At 61.3% G+C, this 20,951-nt stretch overlaps 1 protein-coding gene across 1 annotated transcript in view; it reads right to left on the bottom strand.

Moving 5' to 3' along the window:
• Positions 1–3,829: 3,829 nt before the first annotated feature.
• The window catches only part of NPEPPS (aminopeptidase puromycin sensitive), a 49,037-nt gene continuing 31,915 nt past the window's right edge, over positions 3,830–20,951 (bottom strand). The window contains exons 9-23 of the mRNA XM_054176795.1: positions 20,288–20,402; positions 17,868–18,032; positions 17,088–17,192; positions 16,886–16,946; positions 15,505–15,614; positions 14,261–14,324; positions 12,807–12,946; positions 11,438–11,572; positions 10,181–10,400; positions 8,506–8,648; positions 7,602–7,658; positions 7,066–7,173; positions 6,033–6,188; positions 5,877–5,924; positions 3,830–4,106 (exon numbers count right to left, since the gene is read on the bottom strand). Of these exons, the coding sequence (XP_054032770.1) occupies positions 3,948–4,106; positions 5,877–5,924; positions 6,033–6,188; positions 7,066–7,173; positions 7,602–7,658; positions 8,506–8,648; positions 10,181–10,400; positions 11,438–11,572; positions 12,807–12,946; positions 14,261–14,324; positions 15,505–15,614; positions 16,886–16,946; positions 17,088–17,192; positions 17,868–18,032; positions 20,288–20,402 (1,786 nt within the window). The 3' untranslated portion in view covers positions 3,830–3,947. The remainder of the gene's footprint in view (positions 4,107–5,876; positions 5,925–6,032; positions 6,189–7,065; positions 7,174–7,601; positions 7,659–8,505; positions 8,649–10,180; positions 10,401–11,437; positions 11,573–12,806; positions 12,947–14,260; positions 14,325–15,504; positions 15,615–16,885; positions 16,947–17,087; positions 17,193–17,867; positions 18,033–20,287; positions 20,403–20,951) is intronic.

Genomic DNA, 20,951 nt, shown 5'->3' with positions numbered 1-20,951 from the left:
AGACTGGGGGCTCTGCAGTGCTGACAGCAGGGGAAAAGCAGCAGCCAGGGGCAGGGAGATGATTCAGGGCAAATGGAATTCCTCTTTTCCAGCCTCCCCCCCTCCCACCACCACCTCCTGTTTGAGAGCCTGGAGCAGCCACCTGAGCCCCAGGGATACCCCCCCGGGGGGCTGCTGCTCAGGAGGGTTGCAGCTGCCACTAAGCAGAAGCCTTCCTGGCCGGGGTGGATCCCTGCCCTGCCTCATCCTGGCTGGCAGTGGCAGCAAAGGTTGGCACCAGGCAGTTCCCTCTTGGGGAGCCCTCAGCTTTTGGGTGTTTCACAGGATTCTTTCCCTTCCCTTTCTTCCTTTCCTCTTTCCTTCTTTCCACCTTTCCCTTTTTTCCCTTTCCCTTCCTTTCTCCTCTTCCCTTTCCCTTCCTTTCTCCTCTTCCCTTTCCCTTCCTTTCTCCTCTTCCCTTTCCCTTCCTTTCTCCTCTTCCCTTTCCCTTCCTTTCTCCTCTTCCCTTTCCCTTCCTTTCTCCTCTTCCCTTTCCCTTCCTTTCTCCTCTTCCCTTTCCCTTCCTTTCTCCTCTTCCCTTTCCCTTCCTTTCTCCTCTTCCCTTTCCCTTCCTTTCTCCTCTTCCCTTTCCCTTCCTTTCTCCTCTTCCCTTTCCCTTCTCATTTCCTTCTTTCCATCCTTCCCTTCCTCCTTTCCTTCTCTCCTTTCCCATTCCTTTCCTTCTCTCCCTCTCCTTTCCTTTCCCAGTCCTTTCCTTCTCTCCCTCTCCTTTCCTTCTCTCCTCTCCTTTCCTTCTCTCCTCTCCTTTCCTTCTCTCCTCTCCTTTCCTTCTCTCCTCTCCTTTCCTTCTCTCCTCTCCTTTCCTTCTCTCCTCTCCTTTCCTTCTCTCCTCTCCTTTCCTTCTCTCCTCTCCTTTCCTTCTCTCCTCTCCTTTCCTTCTCTCCTCTCCTTTCCTTCTCTCCTCTCCTTTCCTTTTCCTTTGCTTCCCTCCTTTCCTTTCCTTATTGCTTTCTCCTCTGCCTGCACTTGGGAGAGCAAAATGTAAGAAGAAAAAATATTCAATCACTGCCTGAACCTTTCTCTGCTCTCTGTGGCTGTGAGAGAAGTTCCCTTCCAACCCCATCCCCCAGCAAGGGCACCCAGGGAGGCCACCAGCAAGGAGGCCATCAGCAAGGGGAGCCAAGGAGGCCACCAGCAAGTGGCACCAAGGGAGGCCACCAGCAAGGAAGCCACCAGCAAGGGGAGCCAAGGTTGGCCACCAGCAAGAGGAGCCAAGGAGGCCACCAGCAAGGAGGCCATCAGCAAGGGGAGCCAAGGAGGCCACCAGCAAGTGGCACCAAGGGAGGCCACCAGCAAGGAAGCCACCAGCAAGGGGAGCCAAGGAGGCCACCAGCAAGGGGAGCCAGGGAGGCCACCAGCAAGGAGGCCACCGGCAAGGAGGCCACCAGCAAGTGGCACCAAGGGAGGCCACCAGCAAGGAAGCCACCAGCAAGGGGAGCCAAGGGAGGCCACCAGCAAGGGGAGCCAAGGGAGGCCACCAGCAAGGGGAGCCAAGGGAGGCCACCAGCAAGGAGGCCACCAGCAAGTGGCACCAAGGGAGGCCACCAGCAAGGAAGCCACCAGCAAGGGGAGCCAAGGGAGGCCACCAGCAAGGGGAGCCAAGGGAGGCCACCAGCAAGGAGGCCATCAGCAAGGGGAGCCAAGGAGGCCACCAGCAAGGGGAGCCAAGGGAGGCCACCAGCAAGTGGCACCAAGGGAGACCACCAGCAAGTGGCACCAGGGAGAAGAACCAACGACCAGCAGAACATTTCTCTTTGATTTTACTGTTGTTTGTTTGCTGAGAGGTAACACAAAAGGGAGGGCAAAAGCCATCCTCGGATCAGGGGGTGGTGACAGCAACACCTCACCTCCCCCCCCCCCCCCCCCCAGCACCCCTCTTTGAGCTGAGGAGGAGGAGGAGGAGGAGGAGGATGCACAGAACCTCTCCACCTTGCCTTTCTCAGTCACCTGGCTCCCAAATTTCCTGCCCCCAGGACACAAAAAATTCCACTGGACCTAGAAACCTCTTGGGGCTCCTTGTTTTGATTTGGAGGAGGAGGAGGAAGAGGAGAAGGAGGAAGGGGGGGGGGCAAAAAAAAACCCTCAGACAAAAACCAGACCAAGAAGAGGGTGAGGAAGAGGAGGGAGGAAGGGGGTGGGGGTTAAATAGTTGAAGCACTGACAAAGGCTGGAGGAGGTTTCACAGTTTTCTTATGCTCTAAGAGTTTATTACTATCATATTTACAGCTGGGGGGGGTGATCTCTTTTGGGGGGGGAGGGGGAGAGGATTTGGGGCTTATTTGGGGCTTCTGGGGGTTATTTATAGAGATTTTGGGGGTTGCCTGAATTTTTGGGGGGGGTTAATTGGTGTTTCTGGGGGGTTATTTGTGGGGTTAACTCTGGGTTTGGGGTTGTTTGGGTTATTTTGGGGGTCGGGGGGGGTTATTCAGGGCTTGGGGAGGGTTATTTGGGTTTCTTTGGGGGGATTTGGAGTTCTTCTTCAGGTTATTTGGAGGCTTTTTTTTTTGGGGGGGGGGGTACTTGGGATTCTCCAGGGGTTATTTGAAGGGTTTGGGGGGGTGGGGGTTAAGTTATCTGTGGGGGTTTGGGGGTTGGTTGTGGTTTCTTTGGGGTGATTGGTGGGGTTTGGGGGTTGATTAGGCCTTTTGGGGGGGGGGGGTTACTTGGGGGTTTGGAGGGTTCTTTGGGGGTTTTCAGAGCCTATTTGGGTTTCTTGAAGGCTTATTTGGGGGTTTTGAGATCATTTGTGTGGTGGTTGGGTGGTTTTTTTCCTCCCCCTCCCCCCCTCCCCATGTTTTGGGTTGGGTTGGTTTTGGTTTTTCATCTGAATTGTTACAGCAAATCCACTTCAGCTTCCCCAGTCTGGAGTGTGTGAGCAGGGCCCAGATAACTACATTCATTGTCCAAAGCGAAACAGAACGAAAGGAAAAGGAGAAGCAAACAACCAAATCCCCCAGGGGTGGCTCCAGGAGAGAACAAAAGCAACCAGAAACAAAACCCAAAAAGGAGGGGAGGAAGAGAGGAGGAAGAGAGGAGGAAGAGAGGAGGAAGAGAGGAGGAAGAGAGGAGGAAGAGAGGAGGAAGAGAGGAGGAAGAGAGGAGGAAGAGAGGAGGAAGAGAGGAGGAAGAGAGGAGGAAGAGAGGAGGAAGAGAGGAGGAAGAGAGGAGGAAGAGAGGAGGAAGAGAGGAGGAAGAGAGGAGGAAGAGAGGAGGAAGAGAGGAGGAAGAGAGGAGAAAGGAGGAAAAGAGGAGAAAGAGGAGGAAGAGGAGAAAGAGGAGGAAGAGAGGAGAAAGAGGAGGAAGAGAGGAGGAGAGAAGGAGGAGAGAGGGGAAGAGGAGGAAGAGAGAAGAAAGAGAAGAGAAAGCAAAGAGAAGAGAAAGGAGAAATGAGAAGGGAGAAAGAGAGGAGAGGGGAGAGAGAAGAGGAGAGAAAGAATGAGAGGAGAAGGAGAGAAAGAGAAGAAGGGAAAAGGAGGAGGAGGAAGGGAAAAGGAGGAGGAGGAAGGGAAAAGGAGGAGGAGGAAGGGAAAAGGAGGAGGAGGAAGGGAAAAGGAGGAGGAGGAAGGGAAAAGGAGGAGGAGGAAGGGAAAAGGAGGAGGAGGAAGGGAAAAGGAGGAGGAGGAAGGGAAAAGGAGGAGGAGGAAGGGAAAAGGGGGAGGAGGAAGGGAAAAGGGGGAAAAAGGAAGAAAGGAGAAAGAAGAAGGGAGAGTAGGAAGAAGGGAGAAAAAGAGGGGAGAAAGAAAGGAGAAGGAAGAAGGAGGAGGAAGAAGACGACGACGACTCCCAGATTCTTGGCGTTGATGAGCTCCAACTCCTTTTTCTCCTCCCCCTCTGCCGGGACCCGCAGCGGCGTCGGTTGGGTTGGTCGGTGGCATGCAGAGGAGGCTTCACACCGCGGCCGGGGGGGGGTTGGGCTGGCGCTGCAGGAAGTACTGGTGGATGTCGTCGGCGTCCCGCTTGAGCCAGGCGGCGTTCAGCAGGATGTTCTCGCAGCACTGCTGCACCGTGCGCTCCGCCGAGGGCGCCGGGTGGCTCTCGAAGAAGGCCTGCGAAGGGGGACGGCAAAGCGGCAGCCCCGCGTCACAACCGGCAGCCCCGCGGCGCAACCGGCAGCCCCGCGGCGGAACCGGCAGCCCCGCGGCGGAACCGGCAGCCCCGCGGCGGAGCCGGCAGCCTCACAGCACAACCGGCAGCCCCGCGGCGGAACCGGCAGCCCCGCGGCGGAACCGGCAGCCCCGCGGCACAACCGGCAGCCCCGCGGCGGAACCGGCAGCCCCGCGGCGGAACCGGCAGCCCTGCGGCAGAACCGGCAGCCCCGTGTCAGAGCCGGCAGCCCCGCGCCGCAACCGGCAGCCTCGCGTCGGAGCCGGCAGCCCCGCGGCACAACCGGCAGCCCCGCATCTCAGAACCGGCAGCCCTTGCCTTGGAACCGGCAGCCCCGCGGCACAGCCGGCAGCCCCGCGGCACAACCGGCAGCCCCGCATCTCAGAACCGGCAGCCCTTGCCTTGGAACCGGCAGCCCCGCGGCACAGCCGGCAGCCCCAGGGGCAATGGTTTGGAGCTGAGGCAGAGCAGGGTCAGAGTGGAGCTGAGGCAGAAGCTGCTCAGTGTGAGGCTGCTGAGCCTCTGGCCCAGGCTGCCCAGGGAGGCTGTGGAGTCCCCAGCCCTGGAGCTGCTGAGGACAGGTGTGGCTGTGGCACCTGGGCCCATGGCTTAGTGGCCATGGCGGTGCTGGGTTGATGCTTGGACTGGCTGATGCTGGAGGCCTTTTCCAACCCAAACTCTGCCGTGACCTTCATCCCAGCCATCACTATCACCGCTCTGAGCTCTGCAGCAGTGCTCTGGGGACTGCTGCTCCTTGCCTGACCGCAGCTCCTGCTGCCACCTCCTCGTCCCAGCAGCTCCGAGAAGCTTGCAGAGCTGCTGGCTGAGTCTCCCCAGGGCAAAACCTCCTCCACTTCTCTGCTAAAGCAGAGCCAGGATCCATCCAAAGCCCACCCAGAAGCTGCCTCCCCTCCTGCCTTGCCCTCTGCTGCCAGGGAGAGCACCAAAGCAGCAGCCCAGGGAGGGTATTTCTGGCCGAGTGGAAGGAGAGACTGAGGGGAGCCGAAGGCCACTGTGCAGAAGCATTTCTCTGGCTATCAGGTTTCCCTCCAAGCTGCATAATGACCTCTGAGCCACCAGCAGCACTCCAGGGCTGAGCTCAGGTCTCACATTTCTTCCTCCAGAACCAACACTATTGATCTCCAGGCCAGGAGCTGAAGAAGCTCCACTGCTGAGAGGGGATCTTATCAATGCCTATCAACACCTGAGGGGTGGGTGCCAAGGTGAAGGTGCCAGGCCCCCCCTAGATCAAGAGAGACAGAGAACTGCTGGGAGGAGACCAGGGGAGGCTATGAGGGTGATGAAGGACCTGGAGCAGCTCTGTGAGGAGCAAAGGCTGAGAGCCTGGAGAGGAGCAGCCCCAGAGGGGAGCTGAGCAGTGCTCAGCCAGAGCTAAAGGCTGGGGGGCAAGAGGCTGGGGCCAGGCTCTGCTCAGTGCTGCCCAGGGACAGGGCAAGGGGCACAGAGTGCAGCCCAGGAGGCTCCATCTGAGCAGGAGGAGAAAGTTGTTTGGTGTGAGGCTGCTGGAGGCCTGGAGCAGGCTGCCCAGAGAGGTTGTGCAGAGCTCCCAACCCGCCCTGGGCACTGTGCTGCTGGGGCTGCCCTGCTGGGGGTGCCCTGCTGGGGGGCAGGGTGGGGGTTGGGCTGGCTGAGCTCCAGAGGTGCCTTCCCACCCCCTCCCATGCCATGATCCCTAAATCCCAGGTTCTTACCTTCACTTCTGCAGCCATTTTGTCATTTGCAAACCCATCCACTGTTAGCTGAGAGGGAGAAGAGAAACAAACCCAGGTGAAGCAAGGCTCAGAGCTGGGCACTGGGGGGGAGGGGGCAGAAGGGTCATGGCTGGCAGCTGGGCTCTCCTCTCCTACCTTTATTAGTCTGGATATCAAGAATCCTCCTTGGTATCTGTTGTAAAGTTCCTCCCAGTTGTCCCTCACGAACTTCCAAGCAGCCTTCCTGCCCTGCTTGCTGCCTCCAGCCACTCCGCCGATCACGGACACGGTGTCCTGGGGACGTACCTCTTCCTGGGGAGGGGGCAAAGAGACAGCAGTGCTGAGCCCCCCCTGCAAAGCCCCAGCCTGGCCTGGCTGCATTGCTGCACCACACAGAACGGCTCAGGTTGGGAGGGAGCTTCAAGATCCTCCAGTGCCAACCCCCTGCCCACCCCGGGACACCTCCCACCAGCACAGGCTGCTCAAGGCCTCCTCCAGCCTGGCCTGGAACACCTCCAGGGAGGGGGAATTCATCCCAGCAGGGATGGGTTGGAAGGGAGCTCTGGAGCTCCCCCAGTCCAACCCCCCCTGCCCCCCAGCAGGGCTCCCCCAGCAGCCTGCCCAGGGGCACAGTGCCCAGGGGGGGTTGGGAGCTCTGCACAACCTCTCTGGGCAGCCTGCTCCAGGCCTCCAGCAGCCTCACACCAAACAACTTTCTCCTCCTGCTCAGATGGAACCTCCTGGGCTGCACTCTGTGCCCCTTGTGCTGTCCCTGGGCAGCACTGAGCAGAGCCTGGCCCCAGCCTCTTGCCCCCCAGCCTTTAGCTCCTGCTGAGCGTTGCTCAGCTCCCCTCTGGGGCTGCCCTGCTCCAGGCTCTCAGCCTTTGCTCCTCACAGAGCTGCTGCAGGCCCCTCAGCCTCTCTGTATCCCCTGCTGGACTCCCCCCAGCAGGTCTCTGCCTCTCTTGAACTGGGGGAGCCCAGAGCTGGCCCCAGAGCCCTCCAGCTGTGGCCCCAGCAGGGCAGAGCAGAAGGGAAGGAGAATCCTTCCCCAGCCTGCTGCCCACACTTCTCGCTGCACCCCCCCCAGGCCCCCACTGAGCCTTGCTGGCCCCAGGAGCAGGCTGCTGGTGCAGCTGCCAAGGTGAGCAGTGCTGCCATGCTGCCAGCAGCTGCCCCAAGGACTTACTGAAAGTGCAAAGCTGAGAACTTTTTGGATCAGTTCTGGCTGGGAGATGGCGCCGAGGACTCTCTCGATCCTGTTCTTCTCCTCCTGCATGTCTGCCTGCTTGTGGAGCTTCAGAGGGCCAAGGGAGCAAGGTCAGCACCTGGGACCCACCACCACCTCCCCTCCCCCAGCCCTGCTCTGCCTCTCCCCAGAGCTGCTTGGCTCAGCCCCCAAGCCCAACATGTGACAAATGGACCCTGGAGCAGGGGGGAAGTCACCCTGCAGCCCCCAGACCTCCTCAGCAGCCTGCAGGGAAGGTCAAGCAGGACCTTGGCCTCCAAGCCATGCAAAGTAATTCCTCCCCCACACACAGTGAGGTGGCAACACTCCCCCAGGTGGCAATTTCAGCTTGCTCACCACTAAGGGCCAGCAGGATGGAGCCCCAGCACCACCTGCAGCAGGTGGGATGGAGGCTGGGTGCAGGAGAAGTCCCTCTCAGAGGAGACTGGGGGTGGAATCTTCCCCTTGCATGGGGTGAGGAGAGAGCAGGGCCTCACCTTCAGCATAGTGTCTAAAGTAGAGCTGTCTCCATGCTTCAGGATGGTCACATAGACCTAAGGGAGAGCAGAGACAAGGCAGGGCCCTCAAAACACCACCCCTCTGGAGAGGCAGCCACCAGCCTCCAGCTCTTGGGGGTGGGTTTGAGATGAGTGGAGAGGTCTGGAAGGTGCCACTGAGCCCTTCCACCTTCTGAGCCTGGGTTCTAAAGGTGCATCAACTCCCCTGCCCCCTCAGGCTCACTTTGGCCATTCCAACCACAGCAGCAGGGCAGAACAAGAACCCTTTGTACCCCACAGGATGGCAGGGGTTGGAAGGGAGCCTCTGAAGCTCATCCAGTCCAACCCTCCCCTGCCAGAGCAGGGCCAGCTGAAGCAGCTCACACAGGGACACAGCCAGGAGGGCCTTGGAAGTCTCCAGGGAGGAGATTCCACACCCTGCTCCCTGCCACCCTAGCTTACAAAGCACCTCTCAGACTCCACCCAGGCCAACCCCACTGAGCCTCTGTGCCCTGCAGGGCCAAGCTGAGCCCTGCAGAGCTCTCCTGTGAGCCCTGCCAGGATGAAACCTGGAGGCCGAAGGCTGGTGAGGGATGGACAGCAGGGAGAAGTCAGCTCAGCTTCAGCACTGCCCATGAGCAGCCTTCCCAAGGACCCAGGGCAGGCTGTGGCAGGCAGGGTGGGCACAGCTGAGCTCAGTCAGGACCAAATCCTGGCCACCAGGGGAGGCTGAAGCTGTTTCCACCACGCTCCCCAGGGTCACGTCCTGCACCACCGCACTGCGTCCCAGCTCCCACGGCCTCCTGCCCAACCAGCTGGATTCCCCACAGGGAGGCCTGGTTGCCAGTGGTGGGAAGGGAGAAAGGGGCAAGGTTTTGGGGCAGCAGAAGCTGCAGTAACCTACAGGACTCCTCAGGTCTGCTGACAGGATGTGCTTCCCCTCCACGTGGTCCTTGAACCGGCGCCTGGCTTCCTCTAACGTCGCCTTGTGCCCGGCTTTGCCTAGTTTGCCCAGGACCAGGCCTCTCAGGAGGGCATCTAGATGACCTAAAGGAGCGAGCAGGAGACAAGGCAACTAATTAGAGCCAGAAGCCAGCAGGGAAAGGAAGGGTTCTGCCCCCTGGAGGGGCTGGGGCAGGAGCCGAGTCCTCCCGCGCTGCCTGAGGGTTAGCAGCGAAGGCTTCGGCTCGGGGGAGACCCTGGAGGGCAGCAAGGGCAACCCAGCCCTGCCCCAGGGCAGCCCTGAGCCCTCTGTGCCACACCACCACAGATTTCAGTCTCTCTAGGGAGGGAGACTCCACCACTGCCCTGGGCAGCCTGGGCCAGGCCTGCACAGCCCTCAAGGGGAAGAAATTGCTGCTCGTGGCCGAGCTCCACCTGCCCCGGGGCAGCCTGAGGCCACTGCCTCTCACTCGTCCCTGGAGAAGAGCACAGCCCCCACCTGGCTCCAGCCAGGGAGCTGCAGAGAGCAAGGAGCTCTCCCCTAGGCCTCCTCTTCTCCAGGCTGATCTCCCCCAGCCCCCTCAGCTGCTCCTCCTGCAGACCCTCCTCTGGACCTGCTCCAGCTCCTCCCTGGCCTTGGAGTGGGGGGCTCAGAAGTGATCCCAGGGTTCAAGGTGTGGCCTCCCCACTCCAGCTACAGGACTGAGCCTTCCCCAGCTCTCCTTGCTGCCAGCCTGAGCACAAGCTGAGTGTTTTTTGAGGCAGGAGGGGCAGAAGCTGGTTCCAGCCCAAACACAGGAGGCAGCCTGAGCCAAGGCAGACACAGGAGGCAGCTGCAGCCACAGCAGGACTCACCAGGACACCACCCAGCTTCATGGCTCTCCCTCCTTGTAGGCCCAGGAGTGCCACAGAGTGGGTTGGATTGCAAGGGAGCTTCAAGATGCTCCAGTTCCAACCCCCCCTGCCGTGGGCAGGGACCCCTCCCACCAGCCCCAGGCTGCTCAGGGCCTCCTCCAGCCTGGCCTTCAACACCTCCAGGGAGGGGGCAGCCACAGCCTCCCTGGGCAGCCTGTGCCACAGCTTCTTCCTCAGCTCCAGCCTAACCCTGCTCTCCCTCAGCTTCAAACCATGCCCCCTCATCCTGTCCCTCCCAGCCCTCGTCCAAAGTCCCTCCCCAGCTCTCCTGGGGCCCCTTCAGGTCCTGGGAGGCTGCTCTGAGCTCTCCCTGGAGCCTTCTCCTCTCCAGGCTGCACAGCCCCAACTCTCCCCCAGCCTGTTGCTGCAGAGGGTTGGTTCCAGCCATCTGATTCTCTTCACAGCCTCCTCTGGACCCTCTCCAGCATCTTCCACGTCCCACTTCAGGCTCCTGTTCCACAGAACCCCAGAATGTTAGGGGCTGGAAGGGAGCTCATCCAGTGCCACCCCTCCTGCCAGAGCAGGATCCCCCCTGGGCAGAGGCCCCCCTGGGAGCCATCCAGCTGGCTCTGGGATGCCTGCAGAGGAGGAGACTCCACAGCCTCTCTCTCTCTCTGTGTCCTTTCCCCCACACCCTGGCTGGCTCCATTCAGCCCTGAGTCTTTCCCCCCCACCACCACCACCTCCTGCTGGATTTCCACAGCATGTAGAAGTTCTCCTACCCTCTCCAGGCTTGGGGTCCCAGCCCAGCCTCTCCCCTATGGGTGAGAAGACATCTCTCACGAACACCTGGATCTCCTCATAGAAGTCTGTGTGGGACAAGAGGGTTGAGAGAATGCCCAGGTTACAGCTGAGGTCACTCCACACGGTGTAGTTGGGCTCATTGACAAAAGCTTCCATCACTTTGAGGACCTCCACAGTGCTGATGATCCCAGCTCGGGCCTGCCAGAGGGGGAGGACACAAGAGGGGTTTTACTTTCCCACAGGCACCAAGCAGAGAAGCTCAGGAAGCAGCACTGAGGCTGCAAGAGAGCCCTGGGAGCACCCAGCCCAGCCCAGGACCCAGCACCCCCCTGCCCATGAATGGCTCAGGTTGGAAGGGACCTCAGAGATCATCTCCCCCAAGCTCCCCACCGTGGGCAGGGACAGCTCTCAGCCAGCCCAGGCTGCTCAAGGCCTCACCCAGCCTGGCCTGGAGCACCCACAGCCTCCCTGGGCAGCCTGACCTCAGAGCTCTTCTCCCCCAAGCTCCCCACCGTGGGCAGGGACAGCTCTCAGCCAGCCCAGGTTGCCCAAAGCCTCACCCAGCCTGGCCTGGAGCCTCCCTGGGCAGCCTGGGCCAGAGGCTCAGCAGCCTCACACTCAACAGCTTCCTCCTCAGCTCCACTCCAACCCTGCTCTGCCTCAGAGCTCCAAACCATTCCCCCTTGGCCTGGCTCCAGACCCCCTCAGCAGCAGTCTCTCTGCAGCTCCTGTTCAGCTGCTGCCCCCCAGCACCCCCAGGTCCCTCCCTGCCTGGCTGCTCTCAGCCCCTCTGCCCCCAGCCTGGGGTTGCTGTGGCCAAAGTGCAGCCCCTGGCACTGGGCTGTGTTCAATCTCCTGCCCCTGGCCTCTGCCCCTCTGCCCAGGTCCCCCTGCAGAGCTCTCCTGCCCTCTCCCAGCTCAGCTCCTGCCCCCAGCTTGCTGCCAGCTGCAATCTCCCTGCTGAGGGACTCCATCCCCTCCTCCAGCTCATCAATAAAGCTCCTGAGCAGGCTGGGGCCCAGCTCTGAGCCCTGGGGCACAGCCCTGGGGGCCTGGCTGCCAGCTGGCTGTGGCACCACTCACCAGCACCCTCTGGGCTCAGCCCCCAGCCAGTTCCTAACCCAGCTCAGGGCTGCTGCCCCAGCCAGGGGCTGGCAGCTTGGCCAGGAGCTCGCTGGGGGGGGGATGGTGGCAAAGGGCCCTGCTGAAGTCCAGGCAGGCTACAGGCTGCTTACCAGAGAGAAAAGATCATTCTGCAGGCCAAGCCTGTCCACAGGGGGGAGGGAGAGGTCCTTGATGGCTGGGATCAAGCTCTCCAGCATCTCAGGGCTGTACTGGGTACGGTAAAAGCCAACTGTCCCCAGGTTGAGCTGGAAAAGGAGCAGCAGAGGACAAAGCTCAGAGGGAGACAACCCAGGAGGAAATGTTTTGCCCATTCTCTTTTCCCCTCTTAGACCACCAAGGTCCTCTGAAACCTCTGCAGCTCAGGGGCTGCACTCAGAGGCCCCCCCAGAAGGAATGCTTGCAAGGGAGGGAGGGGGAAAAAGAGCCTCAGGGTGGCCTCAAGGCTCAGCCAGTGCCAACCCCCTGCCAGGGGCAGGGACACCTCCCACCAGCACAGCTTGCTCAAGGCCTCACCCAGCCTGGCCTGGAACACTTGGAGCCTCCCTGGGCAGCCTGTGCCAGGCTCTCCCCACCCTCCCTGGCAAAAATTTCCTCCTAATGTCTGAATCTAAATCCATCTCAGAGCCCCAGAGTGGTCTGGGTTGGAAGGGACCCCCCCAAGCTCCCCCAGTCCAACCCTCCCTGCACTCAGCAGCACAACCACCCCAGCCCCAGCAGCTCTGCTTCAACCAGCACAGAGCTTGCAGCCCAGAGCAGCTCTGCAAGGCCCCAGCTGGAGCCCCAGAGTGGTCTGGGTTGGAAGGGACCCCCCCAAGCTCCCCCAGTCCAACCCTCCCTGCACTCAGCAGCACAACCACCCCAGCCCCAGCACAGAGCTTGCAGCCCAGAGCAGCTCTGCAAGGCCCCAGCTGGAGCCCCAGAGTGGTCTGGGTTGGAAGGGACCCCCCCAAAGCTCCCCCAGTCCAACTCCCCCTGCACTCAGCAGGGACATCCCCCACCAGAGCAGGCTGCTCAGAGCCCCCTCCAGCCTCACCCTGAATGCCTCCAGGGTTGGGACCCCCCCAGCCCCCTCCCTGGGCAGCCTGCTGCAGTCTTCCAGCAGCCTCCTGGGGCAGAACTTGTTCCTCACATCCAACCTCAACCTGCTCTGCCCTCCTCTCAAACCACTGCCCCTGGGCCTGGCCCTGCAGGCCTTTGGGGGCAGTCCCCCTGCAGCCTTCTTGCAGCTGGGAGATTTGCTCTGAGGCCTCCCTGGAGCCTTCTCCCCTCCAGGCTGCACAGCCCCAGCCTGCTTCAGCTACTGGCAGGCTGCTCTGAGGTGCAGAACTTGCTCCTCACACCCAATCCAAAGGTCCTCTTCCAGCTGGAAGCCATCCCCCTCCCATCCCCCTCTCACTCCATGCCTGTGTCCCTCCTCCTGCAGCCCTCTTCAAGCAGAGGGAGAGGGGAAGGAGCTGCAGAGCCCACCCCCAGGCTCACCTTCACCCACTGCTCTGGTTTGGTGTCTTTCAAAACCAAGGTGAGCTCTGGCTTGTCCATCAGGATCTGCACTTTGGCACAGGTAGGGTCATCACTTGTGCAGATGCTGATGGGCACCATCCACATGGGGAAGTCCTCCCCTGGAAGAGGAGAAACACACCACAAGAACAACAAACCCCCCACAGCCCAGAGGGCCCTGGGCAGCTCTGCCTGCTGGGCAGGCAAGAGGCAGAGGAGAGCAGGGTCAAGCCAGGGGGACTGCAGCTGAGGAGGAAAGCAAAGCTCCAAGCCATGGATCCTGGGGTCAAGAGCCCAGAAGCTCTGCACCACCTCTGAAGCCAAACCTTTGGGCTTCTGTCAGCATGGAAGGGGAGGGGAACCTGGCCCCAGGGGGAGGGGAACCTGGCCCCAGGGGGAGGGGAACCTGGCCCCAGGGGGAGGGAAACCTGGCCCCAGGGGGAGGAGGGGAACCTGGCCCCAGCAGCAGGAGGGGATCCTGGCCCCAGCAGCAGGAGGGGATCCTGGCCCCAGCAGCGGGAGGGGATCCTGCCCCCAGCAGCGGGAGGGGATCCTGGCCCCAGCAGCAGGAGGGGATCCTGGCCCCAGGGGGAGGAGGGGATCCTGCCCCCAGCAGCAGGAGGGGATCCTGCCCCCAGGAGGAGGAGGGGATCCTGCCCCCAGGAGGAGGAGGGGATCCTGCCCCCAGCAGCAGGAGGGGATCCTGCCCCCAGCAGCAGGAGGGGATCCTGCCCCCAGCAGCAGGAGGGGATCCTGCCCCCAGCAGCAGGAGGGGATCCTGCCCCCAGCAGCAGGAGGGGATCCTGGCCCCAGCAGCAGGAGGGGATCCTGGCCCCAGCAGCAGGAGGGGATCCTGGCCCCAGCAGCAGGAGGGGACTTTGGCCCTCAGCACAGAGCTGGCTTCCACAGGAGGTTTTTATCTCAGTGCCAGCAGCAGCCTGCAGAGCAACTGAGAGGGCAGCAGCAGCCCCAGACTGGGCTGAGAGTCCCAGACTGGGTTGGGTTGGAAGGGACCTCAGAGCTCAGCCAGCTCCAAGCCCCTGCCATGCCCAGGGACCCCTCCCCCCAGCCCAGGGCTGCTCCAGGCCTCACCCAGCCTGGCCCTGAACACCTCCAGGGAGGGCACAGCCACAACCCACCCTGGGCAGCCTGTGCCAGCGCCTCAGCCCCCTGGGGAGGCATCAGGGAAGCAAAACTCAGATGAGAAGCATCTGAGAAGGCAACCTGAGCCCAGGCCTGCAGGGGAATGCTGCTCTCTGTGCCAGGAGGAGCTGGGAAGCACAGCTGGCAGAGACAGCTCAGCCTCAGAGGTTTCTGGAGCTCTGGCAAGCCCTGGAACAGCTGAGGCCCAGCTGAGCACCTGCAGAGCAGCTGCCTCACCTCTCCAGAGGGCAGGGAAAGCAGCAGCCAGCCCCAGCCCTGCTCCCAGCACTCACCAGCATATGGTCCACTGGCACAGAACTTCTTCTGGACTAGTTTCAACACTTTGTCATCTTCTTGCTGAGGAGAAAGAAAGAGAGAGAGAGAGAGAGAGGGGAAGGGATGATGAGAAGAGCTGACCTCAGCTGCTGGAGCTCACTCTGCACTTGTGCCAGCTCAGATCCTCCCTGCCCCAACACCCAGAGAGCAAAGGAGCCCTGGCAGCAAGCTGCAGGCAGAGGAGGGAGGCAGCTTGTGGAAGAGCTCCACTCCACCTCCCACCTCCCCACCTCCCATCTTGGCTCCCCCAGACACAGAGCTGGCACTAAGCACCCAGAGAGGGGCTCAGGGGGGAAGGGACCTCAGGGATCAGCTGCTTCAGCCTCCCTTTTCAACCAGGCCTCATCCAGCCTGGCCCTGAGCACCCCCAGGCAGGAGGCAGTCACAGCCTCCCTGGGCAGCCTGGGCCAGAGGCTCAGCAGCCTCACACTGAGCAGCTTCTGCCTCAGCTCCACTCTGCCCCTGCTCTGCCTCAGCTCCAAACCCTTCCCCCTGGGGCTGTCCCCAGCCCCCCTCAGCAGCAGTCTCTCTGCAGCCTCCCTGCAGGATCCCTTCAGCAGCTCTGAGCTCCCCCTGGAGCCTTCTCCCCTGCAGGCTGCAGCCCCCCAGCTCCCTCAGCCTGAGCCCCCAGCAGAGCTGCCCCAGCCCTGGGCTCATCTCTGTGGCCTCCCTGCAGCAGCTCTGAGTCCTCCTCCTGCTGGGGAGAGCAGAGCTGGAGGCAGGAGTGGAGGGGAGGTCTCAGCAGAGCAGAGCAAAGGAGCAGAATCCCCTGGGCCAGAGCATCCCCCAGCCCCAGCAGGGGCCAGGGAGGGCTTTGCAGTGGGTGAGGCAACTGCAGGGAGAAGGAGGTGATGGGGAGACCAAATCTTCCCTCCTCCATGTTCAGCCCCAGGAGGACACTGAGGAGCTGCAGCAGGGCCAGGGAAGGGCAAGGAAGGTGGGGAAGGGTCTGGAGAGGAGGGCTGGGGAGGGGCAGAAGGGAGCCTCTGGCCTCCCTCCAGCAGCTCTGTGTCCTCCTCCTGCTGGGGACAGCAGAGCTGCTTGGGGTTCAGTCTGGACACAAACTGCAGCTCTCAGGGGGGAATTGCTCCCAGACCCTTGGGTTCAGCTCCTGACACAGAGCCCAGGGCAGAGGGTTGGATGTGAGCAGCTGCACCAGAACAAACCCAGCCAAGCCCCCACCTCCCCCAGCTGCTTTTACCTGCTCAGCCTCCACATAGATGAGTGGGAATCCCATCTGTTTGGTCCATGTGTTCATCACAGCAGCAATAGGCTTCCCACTGGCTTTTTCCAGGCTGTCCCAGAGATCCTCTGCAGAAGGTCAGGCACAGAACCAACCAGGTTGGAAAAGACCTCAGAGCTCAGCAAGTTCAACCTCCTGGCACCCAGCACCTCCTGACAGCCCAGCCATGGCTCCAAGGGCCACATTCAAGCCCCTCCTGAACACCCCCAGGGCTGGGGACTCCACCACCTCCCTGGGCAGCACATCCCAGTGGCTAAGAACTCCCTCTGGGAAGAGCTTTCTCCTCACCTACAGCTTAAACCCCCCCTGGCACAGCTTGAGACTGTGTCCTCTTGTTCTGGTGCCGCTTGCCTGGGAGCAGAGCCCAACCCCCAGCTGGCTCCAACCTCCCTGCAGGGAGTTGCAGAGAGCAAGAAGGTCTCCCCTGAGCTTCCTCTTCTGCAGGCTAAGCAACCCCAGCTCCCTCAGCCTCTCCTCCCAGGGCTGTGCTCCAGACCCCTCCCCAGCTTTGTTGCCCTTCTCTGGACCCCTCCCAGCAGCTCAACCTCTTTCCTGACCTGAGGAGCCCAGAGCTGGGCACAGGACTCCAGGTATGGCCTGAGCAGTGCTGAGCACAGGGCAGGATGAGCTCCCTGGCTAAGGAGCCCCCTGGAGCCTGGGCATGGCAGACACCACATGGGGGGGGAGGGCTGGGGAGCTGTAAGCATTGCTCCAGTTTGCCCTTTCTGGTCTGGGTTGGGTCTGGACTGAACTGGAGCAGGTGAGGGGCAAGGAAAGGGAGAGTCAAAAGGAGTCTGAACCACTCCTGGGGGAGAGAAAGAGGGGGGGGAAAGCTTTGGTTTCCCCCCACCAAACCAGCACAAACCCAACCCACACTGTGAGAGCAAGGAGCAGGAAAGAATCCAAAGGGTTAGGAGGAGCTTTGCTCCAAGGCTCTCCTGTGTGGTACCCAAAGGGCTGAGCCAAGCCCCCAGGCTGTGAAGCCACTTCCACACCTGAGGCACCAAAGAAAGAGGTTAAAGAAAGTGCTGGGAGGTTCACAGAGACCTCAAAGCTCAGCCAGTGCCAAGCCCCTGCCATGCCCAGGGACCCCTCCCCCCAGCCCAGGGCCTCATCCAGCCTGGCCCTGAGCACCTCCAGGCAGGAGGCAGCCACAGCCTCCCCTGGGCAGCCTGGGCCAGGCCCTCCCCAGCCTCACTCTCAAGGTCTCTCTTCCTCATCTCCAGCCTCAATCTGCCCTCCTCAAGCTTGAAGGCAGAGCAGGAGCTGGCTAAGAAGCCAGCAGTGAAGCTCTGCCCCCAGCCCTCCCTCTGAGGAGCAGGGCAGGGGCAGCAGGTACCTGTAGCAGCATTCTTCTGCTGGAACTTGGTCAGGTACAGATTCATTCCTTTCCTGAAGTCCTGGCAAGGCAAAGAGAGGGAAAAACTCAACCTCTCAAGGCAGCCCAAGGGGGAGGGGGGCTGGGAACTCAACTTGGGAGTGCACCAAGGGGTGGCCAACCCCCCCCTGAGGCTGCCTCGGAGGCTGCCCCCCGGCCTCACCTCGTCCCCGATGTAGTCGTGCAGCATCCGGATGACAGAGGCTCCCTTGCTGTAGGAGATGGCATCAAAGATCTCATCCACCTCAGAGGGGTGCCCCACACTGACCTGTGGGGAGCACAATGCAGAGAGAGAGGGACTGAAGCCACCCCACAGCCCAGGAATGGCTCAGGGGGGAAGGGCCCTCGGGGCTCATCTGCTCCAACCTCCCCTGCCGTGCCCAGGGGCAGCTCTCGGCCAGGCTCAGCTGCTCAGGGCCTCATCCAGCCTGGCCCTCAGCACCCCCAGGCAGGAGGCAGCCACAGCCTCCCTGGGCAGCCTGGGCCAGAGGCTCCCCAGCCTCTCACTCAACAACTCCTCCCTCAGCTCCACTCTGCCCCTGCTCTGCCTCAGCTCCAAACCCTTCCCCCTGGGGCTGGCTCCAGCCCCCCTCAGCAGCAGTCTCTCTGCAGCCTCCCTGCAGGCTCCCTTCAGGCCCTGGCAGGCAGCTCTGAGCTTCCCCCAGAGCCTTGTTTGGGTTGGAAAAGCTCTTTTAACATCCCCCAGTCCAACCATGGCCACTGAACCACGGCCCCAGGTGCCATGGGCACAGGGTTCTGGAGCACCTCCCAGGGCTGGGGACTCCACCACCCCCCTGGGCAGCCTGGGCCAGGGCCTGACCACTCCTGCAGGACAGAAATCCTTCCCCATGGCCAACCCAAACCTCCCATGGCACAGCTCCAGGCCATTTCCTCTCATTCTATCAACCTGATCCCAGGGAGCAGAGCCCAGCAGAGGACCTACCTCGATGGGGTGGCTGTTGTCTAAGGCATCAAGCTCCTGAGCTCTTGTGTAATCAGCAGAGACAAACTGAGTCCAGATGTCATACTCTGGGAAGCAGTGATCCACACACAGGTACTCAATCCAGGAGGCAAATCCTTCATTCAGCCACAGGTGGGTCCACCACTCCTGCCAGGGGCAAAGCAGCACAGCAGTGACCACAGCCCCAGCACAGAGCTTGCAGCCCAGAGCAGCTCTGCAAGGCCCCAGCTGGAGCCCCAGAGTGGTCTGGGTTGGAAGGGACCCCCCCAAGCTCCCCCAGTCCAACCCTCCCTGCACTCAGCAGCACAACCACCCCAGCCCCAGCACAGAGCTTGCAGCCCAGAGCAGCTCTGCAAGGCCCCAGCTGGAGCCCCAGAGTGGTCTGGGTTGGAAGGGACCCCCCAAAGCTCCCCCAGTCCAACCCCCCCTGCACTCAGCAGCACAACCACCCCAGCCCCAGCAGCTCTGCTTCAACCAGCACAGAGCTTGCAGCCCAGAGCAGCTCTGCAAGGCCCCAGCTGGAGCCCCAGAGTGGTCTGGGTTGGAAGGGACCCCCCCAAGCTCCCCCAGTCTAACCCTCCCTGCACTCAGCAGCACAACCACCCCAGCCCCAGCACAGAGCTTGCAGCCCAGAGCAGCTCTGCAAGGCCCCAGCTGGAGCCCCAGAGTGGTCTGGGTTGGAAGGGACCCCCCAAAGCTCCCCCAGTCCAACCCTCCCTGCACTCAGCAGGGACATCCCCCACCAGAGCAGGCTGCTCAGAGCCCCCTCCAGCCTCACCCTGAATACCTCCAGGGTTGGGAGCCCCCAGCCCCCTCCCTGGGCAGCCTGCTGCAGTCTTCCAGCAGCCTCCTGGGGCAGAACTTGTTCCTCACATCCAACCTCAACCTGCTCTGCCCTCCTCTCAAACCACTGCCCCTGGGCCTGGCCCTGCAGGCCTTTGGGGGCAGTCCCCCTGCAGCCTTCTTGCAGCTGGGAGATTTGCTCTGAGGTCTCCCTGGAGCCTTCTTCTCTCCAGGCTGCACAGCCCCAGCTCCCTCAGCCTGTCCCCAGAGCAGAGCTGCTCCAGCCCTTGGATCACCTTTGTGGCCTCTCTCTGGCCCTGCTCCACCAGGTCCACATCCTCCACAAGTGCAATGCAGAGACAGAAGCAACACCTGGGGGCAGAACCTCCTCACCCTGAGGACAGCCTCAGCCCAAGAGGAGCAGCCAGCACTCCCTGCCTGCCCCTTCAGCTCCAGGAGCTCTGCATGGGGAGAGAACCTCACCAGGGGCAGCTGGGAGGCCTGGGGGCTAGAGCTCAGAGCCACTGAAGGAGAGGCAGGAATGATGCCTGGAGCAGGGAAGAGTCCCTGAGATGCCAGAAGGGAGCTGAGTGAAGCAGCAGGGCTGTGGGCACCAGGGCAGTGTCCTCCCCAGAGTGACCACAGACTGATGGGATTGGGGGTTTCAGCTCAAGACCAGGCCCCAGCCTCAAAAAGTGCTTCCAGAAAGGAGAAAAGGAGGAGGAGGAGAAGGAGAAAAGGAGGAGAAGGAGAAAAGGAGGAGAAGGAGAAAAGGAGGAGAAGGAGAAAAGGAGGAGAAGGAGAAAAGGAGGAGAAGGAGAAAAGGAGGAGAAGGAGAAAAGGAGGAGAAGGAGAAAAGGAGGAGAAGGAGAAAAGGAGGAGAAGGAGAAAAGGAGGAGAAGGAGAAAAGGAGGAGAAGGAGAAAAGGAGGAGGAGGAGAAAAGGAGGAGGAGGAGAAAAGGAGGAGGAGGAGAAAAGGAGGAGGAGGAGAAGGAGCTGCTGGAGGGAGCCCAGAGGAGGCCACAGAGGTGAGCCCAGGGCTGGGGCAGCTCTGCTGGGGGCTCAGGCTGAGGGAGCTGGGGCTGTGCAGCCTGCAGGGGAGAAGGCTCCAGGGGGAGCTCAGAGCTGCTGAAGGGATCCTGCAGGAAGGCTGCAGAGAGACTGCTGCTGAGGGGGGCTGGAGCCAGGCCCAGGGGGAAGGGTTTGGAGCTGAGGCAGAGCAGGGTTAGAGTGGAGCTGAGGCAGAAGCTGCTCAGTGTGAGGCTGCTGAGCCTCTGGCCCAGGCTGCCCAGGGGAGGCTGTGGCTGCCTCCTGCCTGGGGGTGCTCAGGGCCAGGCTGGATGAGGCCTTGAGCAGCTGAGCCTGGTTGAAAAGGGAGGTTGAAGCAGCTGATCCCTGAGGTCCCTTCCCCCCTGAGCCATTGCAGGGCTCCCTGAACCCTCCTGAAGGACTCACTGGTGAGGAACCAAGCAGCCCCAAAGCAGTGTTGAGACACTGAGATGGTTTTATCTCGGAGCCAAGGAGCTCTGCTCTGCAGGGGCCACCTGGAACACAACCCCCACACCCCCCCCAGCACATCTCAAAGCAAACTGAACCAAGAACTTGGAGCTGGTAGGTACCATGGTCACAAGGTTTCCAAACCACTGGTGAGCAAGCTCATGTCCTACCACCAGAGCAACCCACTGGCGAGATGAAGAACAGGAGTTCTTGGGGTCAATGAGCAGTGCAGTCTCCCTGTGTTTGAGAGAGAAAAAAGAGACACTGAACAGAGTGGCAGAGAGAGGGAACAGCCCCAGAACCAGGCTGAGGTCGCTAAACAAGCCCCAAAAATCAGCAGTGCAGCTGCAGGTTGTACCCAGAGAGGTCTTGGGAAGCTCCACAGCAGCTCGGGGGGCAAGGAGGCCTCCAAGCACACAGTGGAAAGGGCAAGGAAACCCCAGAGCAAAAGCAAAGCAGGGCCAAGGGAGCTAGGAGAGAGCTCAGCTCTGGGAACCTTAACTGCAAACCTCCTCTGCCTCCCTCAGTCCCAAAGCAGCAGCTCTGGGATTCACAGAGTCCCCAAATGCAGCTCTGTGACACTCCCCACACCCCTTGGTCCCAGCAGCAGGGCTTGGTGGGGTGGGCAGAAGGGGGTTAAAAACCAACCCAAATCTCCTCTGCCTCCCTCAATCCCAAAGCAACTCCTCTGGGATTCACAGAGTCCCCAAATGCAGCTCTGTGACACTCCCCACACCCCTTGGTCCCAGCAGCAGGGCTTGGTGGGGTGGGCAGAAGGTTAATGTT

Source organism: Dryobates pubescens, chromosome 36, assembly GCF_014839835.1.
Source record: "Dryobates pubescens isolate bDryPub1 chromosome 36, bDryPub1.pri, whole genome shotgun sequence".
NCBI lineage: Eukaryota > Metazoa > Chordata > Aves > Piciformes > Picidae > Dryobates > Dryobates pubescens.
The sequence above is the reverse complement of the archived record's forward strand: the minus strand, read 5'-3'. Positions and strand labels throughout refer to the sequence as shown.